At 39.0% G+C, this 17,624-nt stretch overlaps 1 protein-coding gene across 1 annotated transcript in view; it reads right to left on the minus strand.

The window, feature by feature from the left end:
* The window catches only part of gpc3 (glypican 3), a 123,539-nt gene that overhangs the window by 96,692 nt on the left and 9,223 nt on the right, over positions 1–17,624 (minus strand). Inside the window, exon 2 of the mRNA XM_047157177.2 lies at positions 10,559–10,720. Coding sequence (XP_047013133.1) covers positions 10,559–10,720 — 162 coding nt within the window. The remainder of the gene's footprint in view (positions 1–10,558; positions 10,721–17,624) is intronic.

A 17,624-nucleotide genomic window follows, 5' to 3' on the forward strand; every position in this document is an offset into this window, starting at 1 on the left:
AGCTAAAGTGGCAAGAGATCCTTAATTATTAATGAAGGAAAACTCCCCTGACTGGCCAGAGCTCTGGCCACAGCCCATATCCTGAACACTTCCTTCAACCCACCCTTAGTGTAATCAGCCTTCAGTGACCATTAAACTGAAGAGAGAATGCTGCCAACAATGAATGATATCTAAAGCAGAGGAGTTAGCATGATTTAATGATGTTTGTATGTGAGAGGTTGTGCGAGAGGTTATAGACCAAAACATTAATTACAGTTATGTAGAAGATATGAATTGCTTTGACGTTATGTCTATATTTTAAAACCAGAGAATTCTCACATAAAACCTGGCGTCGATTGCTTAACAAGACGACGCTGACGAGAGGGATAATGAATCAAAAGACTGGATAAGAGCATCAAAAGGCCATATCATACACATATTTAACAAAATATCCATATCTTCACTCGTCTTCTGCTGCATCTGTGTCAGTCAAGAGGGGAATGCATTATGAATGAAAGGGCACTCAATCTGGAGAAAATCAATACTAACATGGTTCAAGTTAACTGCACCAGCACAGGGGACCCCGTTAGTCTGCGGTCTCGCTTCACCACACACACACACACAATCACATACAGACAGACAAAGCACAATCATCATCATCATAACAATAATCATAATCATCTTTATCTACAGCCCCGTAATAGCATGCAAGCATTAACTGGCTCTTTCAGAGTCACAAAGAGCCAGATGCTTGCTTTTCATTGGAGACTCGATCTCACCACTACAATTCAGGAGCTCACAAACAAGGACAGAAAGGGCAGCAAACTATTCATCCTCTTCTCATTTATCCACCCATCAGTATCAATCCATCAGTAAGTGTGTCTGGCTGCTGCTGTCAGGGGCCAGGATCATGAAGACAGAGGGTGATTGGGCATGGCAGACGGCTGCCTTCATCACGCCAGTTAGTTCCAGGTTTGTACGCCGAGTTTCAGTGTCAGAGTGGCAGAGAAACTGACTAGCATCTATTAAACAGTCTGACTCCTTTTCAAACAGAACTTTAAATGTAAGGAGAGGGGAAAAAGAGGAAAGAGATGCCCTTCCACTGCAGTCTAAGGCCATTGGCTGACTTCACATCTTGCATAAGGTGCTCAATAATGTAAGGTACTGAATGAAAAATACATTGACTGGATTTTAAATATATGTGCAGTTCAGGGCCAAGAGAAGAATTTCAGTGTGAATGTAAAGATGATGAACACAAACATGAAAGGGGGCAAAGAGCAATGCCCATGGTGTGAAAAAGCAGTGCTCTACAGAAAGGAAAAGTGTCGGTCATTACAAGTATGTGTAGCACCACCTGAGTCCAGACATGTTTTTATAGCCTTGAACTTTACTGTAGTAACCATTTGAACCCTGGGAAGCTGCTACACAATGTATTGCAATACAGTCTCCATACAAAGGGGATATCACCTGGTCGGTTGTGCCTTTGTCAGTGGATGTTCGTGGACGTCCACTTCCCGGTTGGTCTGCAGCACTTCCAATCTTTTTGAATTTGTTAATAAGTTTGGTAACAGTGTTGTGTGTGATGTGCTTGCCATGTCTCCTGTTAAAGTTCATTGCAGCCTTGTGACAGCTTCCTGATCCATCCATGAGGATGATTTCAATATATTCTTCTTTTGTCACATACATACACACACACATATATATATATATATATTATATATATATATATATATATATATATATATTATATTATATATATATATATATATATATATATATATATACACACACACACATATACACACACACACACACATATATATATATATATATATATATATATATATATATATATATATATATATATATACATACATATATATATACATATATATACATATATATATACACACACACACTATATAAATATACACACACACACACACACACACACACATACATACATATACATATATATATATATATATATATATGAGAGAGAGAGTGAGAAAGATTATTTTATACTGACGTACAGGACTATAAAATCTTTTAATTTAGTTTAAAAGGATTTTGGATTAATCAAGATTACAAGCCAATATCCACTCCATTTACTGTCTAATAAACAATTCCATTATATCAACCCTTTTCCCTTAAAGTCTGCGAGATGAAGCCTAATTACAAGCGGTTCTGTGAAGAGAGGCTTAAGAAATAAATTTTGCATCACTTCAAAACATTCCTTATTTTCAGCATTCAGAAGCACGATATGTCAGTCATGTTCGTTTCAATGCTGCGTAACTGTAAGCAGTAAGAATCAATTGTAAATTTGGTGCACATGCCATAGAAGAAAAACAACAAAAGCACTGCACCAGGTAAAATGTCCCATTGGTCCTTTCCTGCTTGTTTTACTGTTTTTTCCCCACTAGCTTAGACATAATAATACACCATTTCATTGTCGTAGTCAAGAACTCAGCGTTTACCTTTTTGGTGTGATAATTTGGCTGCTGGTGTACCTTTCCTGAGCTACGATTTAAATAAAAATGCTAATGCACCCCATGCAGTGCTTGCTAAACTATCAACAGAGAGGCAGCCGCTGGAGTTACAGGGAATGGACCAAATCAAACGACAGACGGACAATTACACACATGAACACACAAAATGCACACAACAGTGGGTATGGTATTTTTTTGTTTTGTTTTTTAGTAGAGAGCGCAAATTTTATGCATGGCAAAGCGTGTGATGTTTGCCAGGTGAGATAAGCTAAGAAGGGAGGCGCAGATAGCTTTAATGGAGGATTTACAAGTGTTGCTGGAGGATTTGTAAAACGGCCACCACTACATGCTCCAGTGACAGAACTGGGACATACTGAACAACAAGGAAATGGTGATTTACTTTTGATGTGAAGATCTCCTGTGCAGACCTACAAGAATAGGTGAGCATCAGAGCTAATCTACATAAAGTCAGAGGCAATGAGCATTTTGCAGTATTATGGGACATTTGCCCTTAGCTTCGCAGGGTTTCTCAGCTGTGTCTCTGGGGCTCTCTCCATCTCTCACCCTCACCATCTGCTTCCTCGGGACTCCAATCCCCTGCTCCACTGCTCCCTCTCACTCACAAACCACTAACATTCAAACTACGTGCTATTTCACGGAATAGCTGCCACGCCACAATCAATGCAGTATTCCTTCTGGAATTACTATTCGACAGACAAGCACCATGTCTGAGAGATGAGGTATACCAGCATCTTCACTCCAGTATTAACTTTCCACTAAGCATTGACCACAAAAGGCAGTCAATAACCAGAAATTATACTCATGTTTTATTTGTGCCTAAATGACCCATATTTATTAAAAGTGGAACAATAAATATAGAGTCCCACTTTTTCTCTTGTGAACACTAAAAATAGATATGCATTTTAAATTATTTACTACTTTGTCATTTTTATTTGAAGTAAAGAGTTCAATAAAAGGCGAAACACCTCATGTTGCACCTGCCGTCAGGAAAATCCCCAAGCATGTGAAAGCAGGCAAATTCTAGACACCCTAAGGATCTTTCAGTTGTTGTATGTCTGGGAGAATCCTTAAATGTTCCATGTTGGAACCATTCCAGTATAACTGATTTAGAAAGCCAGAAAACTGGGGCAGTATTAGCTCAATGGTTAAGGCACTGAGGTTTGGAAGGGGTTTATATTTCAGCATTACCATGCTTCCACTGTTGAGCCCTTAAGCAAGATCCTTAACCCTTCAACTACCCAGCTTCATCCTGTCTCAGCTGTAAGTCACTTTGGATAAATGAGTCAACCAAATTAGTTCAATATAAATGTAACAAACATCTACCTATCGAAAGAACCCCTGAGGAACTCTTAAGCCTAATGCACACTACCCAATTTTACTCCAGATTTCCCTGTCTCAGACTAATTTTTGGGCACAGTGAGTACCCCTCATCTCAACAACATGCACCTGCAGCAACCACTTGTGTGTGAACGGTTCAGCAATGCAAAGTGTGTGAGTGAATGCTGGCGCTCTGATATTTTCAAGCATGTTTGATTTTATCGGCAATGAATCATGCAGTGAGAACAGCTCAAGAACAGGCACAGCCAATAAGAATCTGAAAGGAAAATCGTATTCACTTGCTGTAATGCATAGCAGATTCCTCAATCCAGTTTATTATCCATCTATTTGCATGGGGGTGAGGGTAAACTGTAAGCACAATCATATCATGTCTATAAAAAAATATTTGCCATTTCATACTGACTAGGAAAACTAAAAGCGGTGTCAGCAGCAAAACTAAGAACACAACATGATTCCTGATGACGTACAGCATAAAACTAGCTCCTTTTTTTGCACCATACTTCCAGTTCTCTTTGCAGAACAGACATCTCCCCAACCAATTCATCCTTCACAATTGTCTCTTATTTCTCTTTTTCTTACTCCATACAAAACAGTATCAGAAAGTCATATGATGCACAGCTCTCGTATTTATTTTCATAAGAAAGCATGATTTGGGGATCCAACGAGCTCATCTGTGATCAGAAGTTGTCTAGTGTGTGACCCTCATCTGCGAGCAATTGTGTAGCATGCTCACCCTGACGTCCACCAACAACTGATTGCAAGAAATTCGTCATGTAGTGAAGCTGCTCAGCAATTTTGAGTTCTGCAGTGTGTACTTGGCTTTAGAAAACAAAGTGTACTGTGTGTCTATAGGCTCTCCATCCACTTCACCTCTGACCAGGATACAGTTTACTGAAGATGAATGAATGAATATACAGTGGATTTTACAATTGCACTGCTATCAAATCAAAAGACATATTTAATCCTGGGACATCTACTGCAAATAGGACACAGAAAATGTGAGTTACCTGAACATGCATAAGTTCCACTGATTTTTGTCCCAAGCAACAATGTCAAGTGAAACCCACCCAAAAACACCCTATACTAAAATCTATACTTTTTTTTTTTAATGGGCTTCTCGGTGGTCATTTGGATGCTTTACAGTTCTACATTTCCAAATAGGTGCTACTTTTTCTGAAAGGAAAGCTGTTCTCCCAAGGACATACTGAAGAACATTTAGAGTGCTAGATGGAACCTGCCTAAATGTATACTCATTATATATATATATATATATTTTTTTAGAATATAATCCATGTATTAGGTAGCTTGGTTTACTGCAGTGTTGACAACATTTCAGCCTGGTCTAGGTGTCTACAGCCACAAAAACAACCATAAAGCAACCAAGTTGGAAAACTAATTATAAGTTGATTGAAAAAGATCCGATAATGACCAGTCTATTCACGCTCATCAGGCAAACGATGCACGAAGGGCTTGTTTGTGAGATGACACTGCCTCTTTTACCACCATTAAGCTATTAAATCTACCCCAGGCGACGAGAAAACAACTTCAAAACCCTTGCATGTCTGGCTGTTATTGTGTTAGGGCAAAACTTCCACAGAGAAGTAAATCACTCCAATGATTGAGTGAGACAGGCAGTATTAAACATGAGTATGGCTGCACAAGAGCAGCACTTCCAAAAAGGAGGCAAAAACTAGTCTTAAGGACTTAAGAGTTTAGACATGCACTAATGAGGATAGAACATGCTGTGCATTAGGGTTCAAGTCATTACTGTAAATCTGACAACTCATTAACACTGAGAGGGAAGATGTCTAATTGCAAGACGTGTGACTTAGTGGGCCTACTTGTAGAGTCCAGGAAGTAAATGTTTCTCATAATTAAGGCTAATTCAGAGGAGAGGGCATAGGGTCAATGATGTTAGCTAGTTATGAGATTTTTAATGAGATCCATATATAATCATATTCACCAGGGTTACTCGAATACTCTAATATCCAATGCCCTGCAGAGTCTCAAGATTTTATAAATGGAGTTATGAAAGTTGGAGTGAAAGACCACACCAAAAGTTCCACATTCTCCCTATATAACTTCCTATAAAATCCTATATCTCATCTTCTCTACTTATAACAGAGCTTCAGCACCCACTGACTACTAATGTCCTTTCTGCTATTCAACAAGTCCTACTTCTAGCCTGGCTGTGTTGCACAAAATTGAAACCACTCAGCAGTGTGTGTGTGCCACATGACTGCTATACCTGTTAATTTTGGGGACTTTATGAGTTGCCAGATGAGCTTTTTTGACAAGTTTGCATTTACATCTGATAGTAGTGTTAACCTAATTCATACATTCACTGTAGTAACATTGATAGGGTCACAGTGGATCCAGAGTCTTGCCCGGAAACCCTGAGTGAGTGGCAAGATGAGCATACACACCGTATAGGACACCAGTCGGTCTCAGGACTGGGTTAACCTAATGTACTTGTTAATTTAATTTACTTATTAACTTATTGCCTTCCTCCATTTTTGCATGACAGACAAGCAGCAGCTCGTATAATTTGAGACTACAGTCATAAGAATAAAAAAAATAAGTAAACTACATGGAAATTGTTGGCGTTTGAGACATATATGGACAAGCAAACAATCCTCTTTGAACCAATGCCTATTAATAAAGGTGATGAACTATTAAATGACACATACAATTGACATTTTGTATTAATTTTCACAATTTCAGTTAACAAAAAATAGATCAGTCATATGTAAACATGAAGTACACTCCTACATTTATCACACCTTCAAATCTATAAAATGAGAATCAGGCATTCAGGATTGGGTGTCAGTGATTAGAAACTACTTACTGAGTGCAGGTGGAACCGGTCTTATTTATACCCCTCTCATATCTAGTGTCTGGTGTTCCCTTTGCTATTGAGGAGTGTGGTGTCATCACTCCCAGATCTAAAGAGTTCTGTAAGGCCTTCAGAATGATGTTTGTGGATGCCTATGAGTCTGGCAAGAGATTTAAAAAGATCTCCAAATTATTTTAAATACATCATTCCACTCTAAGGAAAATCTACAAATGGTGCATATTTCAAACGAGTGCCAATTTGTACATGACTGAATGTCCTGGCAAGATCCAAGGGCAGACCGTCTAATGTAAAAAGAAGCCTCCATGTACCCCAAAATTTCATCACAGATCTGCTAGTAAGTCTTGCAACTGTTGGTGTCAAAGTGCATACTTCTTCAATCAGAAAGAGATTGCACAAATTTAACCTGCATGTGAAGTGTGCCAGGAAAAAAAAAGCTTTTGCAAGATTACAGTTCGCCATTGAGCATATAGGCAAAGACCAGGCCTTTTGGAATAATGTGCTCTAGACAGACGAATCAAAAGATAGAGATGTTTGGCCACAGTAAGAGCAGACATGTTTGGCACAGACCAAAGACAGCTTTTCAGGTGAAGCACCTCATACCAACTGTGAAGCACAGTGGTGGAAATGTTATGGTTTGGGGTTGCTCCACTGCCTCAGGACTGGACAGCTTGCATTCATTGATTCAACAATAAATTCTGCATCATATCAAAAAGTGCTTGAAGTTAATGCGAGGCCATCTGTCCAAAGGTTGAAGTTGAACCAAAAGTGGACATTTCAACAGGATAATGATCCTAAGCACACTAGCAAATCCACCAAGGAATGGCTCAAAAAGAAGAAATGGAGGGTTATGGAATGGCCTAGTGAAAGCGCAGATTTTAATCCCATTGAAATGTTGTGGGGGATTTGAAACAGGCAGTACATGCAAGAAAACCCTCAAATATCTTACAACTGAAAGAATATTGCATGGAAGAGGGGTCAAAAACTCCAGCAAGTCTGGTGGACAATTATGCAAAACGCCTACAAGAAGTTATTTCTGCTAAAGGGGGCAATACTAGCTTCTGAGTTCAATATGTCAACAAGTGAACAATTTCCATGGGTGGTACTTATTTTTTTCACGAGTGTATGTGTATTTGTCTAGCCCTTCAAAACGTTTGTCTGGTTCTTTATATCTTGGACACAAACACGTCACACCCATATGCGCGTCTTCCAAAAACTGTCGGAAGCAGACAAAGTTGGGAGCACACAATTGTATATAATGTCTTTATATGCTATAGCATTACAAACCTGTAATGGGGTCTCAAACCTGTTCTAGATTGACAATGCTCCTGTGCACAAAGCGAGCTCCATGAAGACATGGGTTGCCAAGGTTGCAGTGGAAGAACTCGAGTGGACTGACAAAGCACAGACCTCAGCCCCACTGAACACTTTCGGGATGAACTGGAATGCTGCACAGGCCTTCTCAGGTATCATAAGTGTCTGACCTCATTAAAGCTCTTATGGATGAATGAGCACAAATCCCCACAGCCACGTTCCAAAATCTAGTGGAAAGCCTTCCCAGAAGAGTGGGGGTTGTTATAACAGTAAACAGGGACTAAATCTGGAATGGGATGTTCACAAAACACACGAGTGTGATGTTCATGTGTCCACAAACTTTTGGCCACATAGTTTAGCCTTTAAATATTTCACACACAGCTGGGGCTTTTCGGGTAATGAAATGGCAATTTAAAAAAAAAAAAAAAAAAAAGTGTTACAATTTATGTCTAGAAAAATTGAAGCCTTAACACAAAGCCTACCTAGTGAAAGGATAAAACATTTCACAGATTCAGATTTAAGCTAGGATGTGCGGAGAATAAGAATGAGTTGTAAACCCTGATGCTCCTAAATGTATCATCATGTTTCTTACTATTTCCAGTGAGCAGTACTAACTTATTGCTAACTACATAGTCTTTCTAATTATACATAATTGATAGACGTGAAAAATTCAACAGAGAGCAAATGTCTTGCATTTACATCCCAGGAAATCATAAAAAATCTAGTATCAAGAAGTATTCTCAGCATAAACAAGGCAAACACAGACTTAACAGGAGTGAAACTCTGACTCTCCTTTTGTATTACAATCTCTGGTATGGGAATTGCATGTTAATTTGTTTTTTAATGAATAAAAGATGGTGTAAATTAGTCCTGTCTTTAAGCAGCTAAACAAAGCCTGGACTAGCTTTAAAAAAAATCCTCCCAGGCTGAGCCACATTAATTAAGCTGTCAGTCACTATTAATGGCAAGTAGGGTACAAAAAACTGATTAAGATTATGATCTTTATTATTATAGTATTTCCATTATCACTAATTAGCCAGTATTTTTTTTCTTCAAAACACTTGTTTTAATGAGCATGTTGCTATTTTAACATAAAACAAAAATGTGCCTTCCTGTAGATGTAGGTTTTAAAATGTTATTTATCAAAGAGGAAAAAAAATCACTGTTACCCCAATGATGAATTTAATAAAAAAAGAGTACATTTTCCAAAGGGGCTTATTTACAACTAATTAAATAAGCTTTGGAAATAGGGTGTACTTTGTGCTCGTTTGCACAGTTACTGAACAGACACCTCTACCTGGAGATGTGAAGAAAATATTCATTTGTCAAATACGACTAAACAGCTAGGAATTAAATGGTAAGAACATAACACCCAGCTTATGTGACAGGCTGCACCCTTTCTTCATACTTACTCTTGCTCTAAATATACCCAAGAAGATAAAGCACAGAAAAACAGAAAATCCTGTGAGAGCGTGTCCTCGTTGAGCTTCTTCAAGCTCTGAGCATATAGCGCCTTTTTTTCCTCTCCAGGTCCTCCTAATTAAGTAGGTCATTTGATGTCAGAAATCTTGCCTAAGGGCACTGTAGTAGTATGCAGCGTATGCGCCATGAGAGACGGTTATCGGTATTTGAGTCGGATTATAAAAGGTTTAATTGATGTGTACGAGTACACCTTTGCAAAATATTTGCAAACACGTACTGTGAATAAAGCACACTTGCATATTCAGCTGGGTTTTTTCCTCTTTTTTTTTTTTTTTTTTAAACGCCTGTGTTAAGAAATTGTAAAAAGAATGGAAAATGTAAACCGAGCTGTCTTGTGGACTAAGAGGCTTATGCGTTGTATCTACAATAAAGGACACAGTGTTACTAAATCCAACAAGAGCAAAAAGTGAAAAGCTAAGAAACTGGCTGTGCTCCAAAAAAAAAAAAAAGTGCCATGATGCAAGCGACTTATCATCAGATCCACGGGAAAGTCCCAGTGACAGAGCCTCTTAACTTTTACGATTGTTTGACAAAGTTGACTTCAAAGGAATGAACCTTTAGCTGTGTTTTGCGGCAGCATGAAAAAGCCAGGTTGGCTTTGGGAGGGGCAGCAGGGGCTCATGGGAGCGAAGGACGAGAGAGTAAAGGAAGATTCTGGAGTGGAGAAGGGGAGCCCTTTCATCTGTCTCAACAGCAAAAACTACAAAAAGATAAAAAGCAATCGGGAGAGTAGCAGAGAAGATTGCAAGCAAGGCTCGCTATTCCTCAAAGGACGATGCCGGGGCAAAAAAGAAGAGATAAGAGCAGGCTGTTTTAGAGATTCTACCTGCTTGGGGAGTTTTTCCTGGCCCGTCACTGAAGCAATTTGCATTGAACCACATTCTTAAGTAGACAACGGTCCAGCCACCATCGGTGCTTCTAACACTAAAGCAATTACCTGAGGCTACCGACTAATACCAAATAAAACAATTTGTTTAAGCGACAGGTCAGTGGATCCATTATAGGTCTGCTTATGTGCATTAATCTGTAAGATAACTTACTCTACAATCCCTAGCTGCTATTGTGTACTGAAGTGACCGACCTTGAAAGAGGGCCGCATTCTGGATGATGAGGAGTTTGAGCTGGGCGCTGCTGGCCTGCAGATTCGACTCTAAATTCTGTTTGGCGGTGAGGAGGTAACGCTCTTCCATTTTGCGAGAGCAGCAAGTGAGGCCTTTCGACTGGCACACTTGCAGGTCTGAGCCTGAGAGAGAGAGAGAGAGAGAGAGAGAGAGAGAGAGAGAGAGAGAGAGAGAGAGAGGGAGAGAGGAGAGAGAGGGAGGTGTTAGTATTTCATCAGACAAAAAAAGTAAATAGACAGTGCTGCTGTAATGTTCTGTACAGTCCTCTCGAGACTGTGTTTGTCTAATGAGTTAGGCTAGCAACAGAACAACAGCAAATAGGTTGTTTTAAACAACCAAATGCTTAAATAAGATATACAGACCTGAAATCAAATCACATGTGATTTACAGTATAGCAAAACATATCAACGACCTCAAATGTGTGTGTTTTATGTGTGTTTAAACACCCAAATATGTACAGGCAGTACTGCATTCACATACATGTACATATTATGCCCAGAGTATTTGAAAGTCCTAGAGAATACTCTGCATTTGGCACTACGTTAACGAGCAGGCCGAGTACGCAGGACGATTTCTCCTGTTTTCTTTCTGCAAATGTTCCATCCCAAGTGTCACATTGAGCTTAAACCACTGTATCATCAGAATAAAAATACATTCTATTTTAAAGTGATGCATTAGCCTCACTGATACACAACCACGCAGGTATACATCCATGCTCAGTAGAATATGCAATTTCTAAAAACTAACACTGTATACCATGTGCATCAACCCACTAAGGTCTAATTGTAAACTAAATCATGCATGGATGGTAGGCACATAGTCTCATGAGATTCACAGTAATGTATGGGGGGGTTACAATTTGACTGTGTAATTGAGGAAAGATTGTTAAAGTTGCAAATCCACTGTGAAGAAAAGAAAAAACAAGGCATGGAGTAATGTCATGTCATGATGTTATGTTCGTTAGATTTAAATAACGGGCTTATAATTAACATTCTTTCCTTTCCCAAATAGGAAAGCTGAATCCATCGCTGTGGTTCTGGATGTCGTGATGCTCCAAGGGGATTGCCGAATACACACACAGTTCCTAGTGTTGAAATAAATCGTAGTAGGAGTTGCAAAAGAGGTAAATATAGTGTTTCAGAATACATGTGATGAGCAGGACACTCTTAAAGTGGTACACTCTTGGAACCTGGAATAGTTTGTCCATTAAAAGTTCTATGAAAAATTCAACTGCAGAGTCCCCCCCCCCCCCCCCCCCCCCCATCAGAGACGGTTCCACTTTAGGAAGCTAGGAACAATTGCTTTTTGTAAGAAAGACAACATCTCAATACCCTAAAACATCTAAAACATCTCTCCTTCATGGAGTAGCAGGAATACTTAGAGTATACCACAGAGTTGTTGATTTCTCGACTCTGACTAGTCAGAAGGTGTTGATTAATTTTGATTGTTTCCTTAAAACAGCATGGCTCTGGCAGTAGTGCACCTCTAAAATATTCAGTAGGTTTTGCACCACAGGAAAGAGTGATTTTTGTCTTATTTTTGTCTTATTAACTTAAGACAAAACTTTAGAGGCTAGTGAGAAATGACTGTTTATAGCTGACTTTTGTATGTTCAACAAAAATACATGTAGAAATAAAATCATGACATAATTGTACCTGCTGGCAAATTACTGTGGTATAAGAAGAAAAAAAAACCATGTGTGCTTAGTCATGCTTACTTAAAACATCAAAGTAAAAAAAATCAGTTTTCTTTTTGCTTAGCTCAGACCCAGTGATAATGGGCAGAACTAAAATATTTTAATTACCTTTTACTCTGTTAATTTCCTTCTAGCTGGAAGTCACAAACCATGCATTGTAAATGCAGCATTGTCTAATTTTACAGCATTGTTCCTAAATAATTAGAGTGTAGACTATTTCTGCAGCAGAACTAGGGGGAGGGGGGATTTCAATCCTGAAGAACCATGACCCTACTCAGCTTTGCGTTTTCCCTATTGGAACTCGTTTCTCTGTTTAATAACCACTCATCAACTGATTATCCAACCTGTTCTAAAATAAATGAGAAATGTTGTTGGCTGAATAAAACCGGGAAGAACAATAAACACTGCTGTATTATTCCAGACATGCACTGTGATCCTCCTGCTGTAAACTGGAGGACTGTTTGCAGGCTGCCACAATGTAAATGTCAGTTATAGTGTTGCACAAAAGGCAACAGTGTCATGTTCTTGTAGCTACAAAAGCAAACAATCGAAGGAAACAGAAATATCAATTTCTACTTGGCAAAAGGAAGTGGAAGACCAGAAAATAATCACATTAGAAACATCTCATGCAAATGGATTAGATAAATGATCCAATTATAACTGGATTTAGAAGGTTCTAGTGAATGAGACAACATGGTAACAAAAGCTTTGTTCTTCATATTATACCCATCCAAAAGATGAGCCTCCAGAAGGATTTTATGTAAAAAGTGCAAATTCAGACGTAGACAAGACCATGTTCTGTGCAGAAACCAGACACAAACAAACAGGGGGGGGGGGGAATTGACAAAAAGTGACTTCTAGAGGGGTAAACTGTAGTAACACGTTTTACACGAGGAGAGAATTTATTTTCCATACAATAATTTTCAAACTAAAAATCTCCATTGCGCAATGATTTACCATTTATGTATCTCAATAAACTTTTACATGTTTGCGGAGCATCCATTTCTATAGCAGAGCTGAACTGCAGATAGGTGACTTGTGTGTCTTTGAGCTGCTAAGGGGGTGGAACTAGATTGATTGATGGTGCTATAAACAACCTTCAGATGTGTCAAAATTTGTCACAGCGCACACAGGGGGTGAATAAGATAGCGAGATGAAAAAGGGGTATGAAAGGAGGAGGTGGGGGGGGGGGGGGGGGGGGGGGCAATGACACAGTTTAGTTAGAGACAAAAGATATCCGGGTTGGTACGCAGGAGTCTGCGTGAAGCAATCCGGAAAAACTCTACAAGTAACTATATATAGGTATTAGATCACATGGGGCCACGGTGATCAGAGAGTATCACCATAAGTTACTGAAGCTGACAGATGCCAACAGGCAGTAGAATGATGGATGGACAAGTCTAAGAATTATGGATGGACAAGTCTGTGATACAAATGGGTATTTCAGTGTCATGCTACAAAATACTATTTAGTCTGGTAGAATGACCTTCAACCGCTTAAAAATCCTGCTTATTGTTTAGTTATTCATGTTAACATACATTTTTCATAAATACAGTGAAACCATTAGAAAAGGTATATAGTTACAGGACAGAGGAATGGAAGTCTGGATGCACATTTGGATTTACCAAATGCTCACTACATGACTTTAAGCTGGGTTAAGTGTTTTTTTTCCCCCAAATACAATTTTAAAGAAAGAACTAAGAGCTAAACAAAAGAGCAGATTCTGAAGGTTAAAAAAAAAAACCCGCCAGCACAAGCCTATCAGGAAAATTACTTCATTTTGCAAACTTGATGTGCTTAATTTTGCAGAACTAATTTATCAGTTATTGAATGGGGCTTTAGTGCAGCAGATGCAGCCCCAGGCTCCAGACTCCCAAAGAACACCCAAAGGACCTCTGGAATCATAGAACCTGTGGTGAGAGAGTTCCCATCCAGTATCCAGAAATGGTGAAGCGCTTGCTTTCATGCTTTTCATGCATAAAATCATTCTCAGCCCATGCCTTTCTTTGTCCCTCATCCTCACCATTGCTAACAGAATGACCTTCAGTAAGCCAAAATTTTTTTTTTTTTTTATAACTGGTCATGGCTGTAGCTTTCTCCATGTAACTTATACCCATGCAAAAATTCAAGGCCATAAAGACCCCACTGCAAAAAAGCAAACCCTCCTCGCCTTGTGCTTCAAAAGATCAGATAGTAGATCAGATGACCTACAGTTTAAGCGTTCTTAGTGATTATAGAATAGGCAGTTGTCAAACGTGACATGCTGAAAATTGGAATTTTGCTCTTGCAAAAACATTAGATAGTAACATTATTTCACAAGATGAGTGAATAAATTTATTAACATCAAAATTCTTCACATACCCACACCTTTAAATTAATTGAAAAATATTCAAAAAAACACACACACGCACACACAAATGTGCAAAAACAGGGCCACATCATGAAAGGAAAATAGCAAGGGAGAAGCTGCCAGACTGGCAAGCTACCGACGCTGACAGGCTTAATATCCTAAATCAATACTTGCAAAAAGATTGGCGACAGATACGATCAAGTTAATTTCAGACTGCAGGCCAAATTTATTAAGCCGTCAATAGCAAACTGCAAGCAGAGAAATAACAGGTATGAAAGGATAAAGAAAGCAGGCAGATTTGGTAATTATCTGCAGCAAAACAGACAATTTCTGCCCACCTTTTGTACGGAGATGATAAATGTATTTCATTAGAAAAGTTTGGAGCCGAGAGGAAAAGTGAAGGCCTATGGGGATAGATTATTCCCCACAGACACACCTGAACAAAGACTGTATCATACTGTCTGAATAAAGCCTGCTCATGTGGACCGATGCTAAAGGATGAAACTGTATGTAGACGAGAAGGAAAACGTGTCTGCATAAAAGGTTTAAAGATAAATCATTCTGTCTCATTGTTCACAGTGTACACCGTTATACAAGCTCTTCTCGGTGTTTTTACAGTATTCCACTCTTCCTTCTAAGGACACCAACGCTGTCAGCTAGCATTCCATGTGCAACCAACACACCTCAGCCCAATTTTATTTTAAACATCCACCACCTTTTATTTCTTCACAGTGAGCGACTTGTCTCCGGGAGCACTCGCTGTCTCTACACTGCATAAAAACAGCTTAATGTGCATGTGGATGTATTATTAAAGAAAGCCACCTTGGCAAATCAGCAACCTTCCCTGTCAGAGTTCATTAACAAAGTGCATTATAACTCCTCCTGACCAATGTTCTGCACGCCCCATAAAAGACACCACTACCATCAGCCATGGCCTTCCTGAATTCACTGCTCCTGCAGTGTGATCTGTGTTCCTGTCTTCTGTAAATATCTCTGCAAAGCCCAGATGAGCACAGCACTTCTAGTTCCTGAGGCTAGTGCACACATCTCATCCAGCTACTCCTCCTTTCCAGCTGGGAGACATGGAAGACCACCAAACTATATGCATAACCAATTTCCTATGCAACTATCAACATAGAATAATGACAATCTAAAATGTTTTTACTTAAAAAAAAAAAAAAAAAAGTTAATGAATTGGGATAAGTGCAGTGTGAATGTTGTGAGGTTGAATACACTGCATTATGAATACTAATGAATAAGCCAGGACAAGAATATTTTGATCAAAGTAATGTTAATAGCGCTATAGCTATAAATATCGGTGTTGGACTGCTAATGAGGAAAAAGATGCAGCTATCTATGCTATTACTCTATTGACGTTTCATGTTTGCACACTTATCGCTGTAGCTCCTCTAGGCAATGTAATAAATACTGCAAAGAGCTATTAGTGGGCCAATATTTTAATTTCTTTATATAAACACCTAAGCTAATAATATATCATTCATACAATTCACCGACGACAAGCTTCTCCTTAATCTGCAGGTGCTCCCTCAGTAAGAGGCTCAAACTAATAAGCCAACTGTTTGCTTATCCAGCTCATTATTATTAACATAGTTGAAACTATCCTGACACATCACTAACAAATAAAGTTTTATTTCCGTGAATGGTAATGTTGACTACCCTTCGCCCCCTCGCTCTCACCCATGCCACTGGCACATCACAAACCCCCATAAGTTTTCAAATAAGAAAGGGCATGAACTAATAAAAAACCAAGAGTATAATTACTGTTTAAAGCTGTGAGGGCAAATACAGAGTGTTAATATCTAGGTTCAGGCTCAGATGCTCAGTCTATAGTTGACAGAATGTCTGATACTTCCGTATACTTTTCTGGCCACAAGCTTCAGAATCTTAAAGACTGAAGCAGACTGGCACTTGCATGTATATGCACCGCTGTACCCCAGTTTCCAAAGTGAAAACTGAACACTGAGACATGGGTTTGTTGGTGCAAGATATAGTAACTGGATTGATCAAAGTTCACAGCGACCACTTCTCTAAAGGCACTTTCCCACCTACCTTGTTTGGTGCAGACCAATCAAACTTTTTATCTAGTTTTGTTTGTTTGGGCAGATATGAAAAGTCCATCTGTATTCAAACACTGTATGCGCACCGAACAACTGAACCCTGATCTGTCAAAAATCAGATCTCTGTCCTTGTCCAAGTGACCCATGATTCAGTTACTCGTGAGAACACAGGTGACTGTGAATGGGAATAGATGTTGACAGGTGGTCAGAAGGTCATGGAAGTTGGAGACATGGACATGACAAACAGTATGGTCACACAAAATGTTCTGCTGTCAGTGTGAAATACAGCATATGAATCTTTGCAATACTACTGAAAAATGAAGACCACCCCTCACTCCATAACATTATATTTAGTTAGTCCATGCAGGATTTCGCTGAGTTTTCATGTGATTGTTGCAGCCAAAAATGCTTGATTTTGTTGTGGCTTTTTTCCTAAATTTGCTATGCAACTCGCTGGGGTGTTTTTTTTTGTTTTGTTTTTTTTTGTACTTTTTATGTGGGGAAACTACTTGAACTGGCCAAATGCGATTACACAAAATTGTTTTGCACGTTTTTTTTTCACCATGATGCTTGTTGGTAAAGGAAACCTTTTAGCTGTACTCGTGTTTGGTGCATGTGAATTGAAGAGAGCTTTGGCTGAATGCGTGTTGTGATGATGTCACATGACACCCTCTGAATATTATACCGTTTGCTTGATTTTGCGTTCATTTCTGCGATCGCAAAAAGCCTGGAGTGACTGAGTAGAGTCACATGGAGGTCAGTGCACACTCATTTGTTTTCCTTTAAATGGCTTATATAGAATTTAAGGTATATTTTTACATCTCCGTAGCATTTCTACTAATAGAAATCGGTCAAAACAGCTCAATAAGTGGAACAGAAATTGTTATTGAACTAAAGCTTTG

The sequence above is a fragment of the Ictalurus punctatus genome, chromosome 8, assembly GCF_001660625.3.
Source record: "Ictalurus punctatus breed USDA103 chromosome 8, Coco_2.0, whole genome shotgun sequence".
In the NCBI taxonomy this organism is placed as follows: Eukaryota; Metazoa; Chordata; class Actinopteri; order Siluriformes; family Ictaluridae; genus Ictalurus; species Ictalurus punctatus.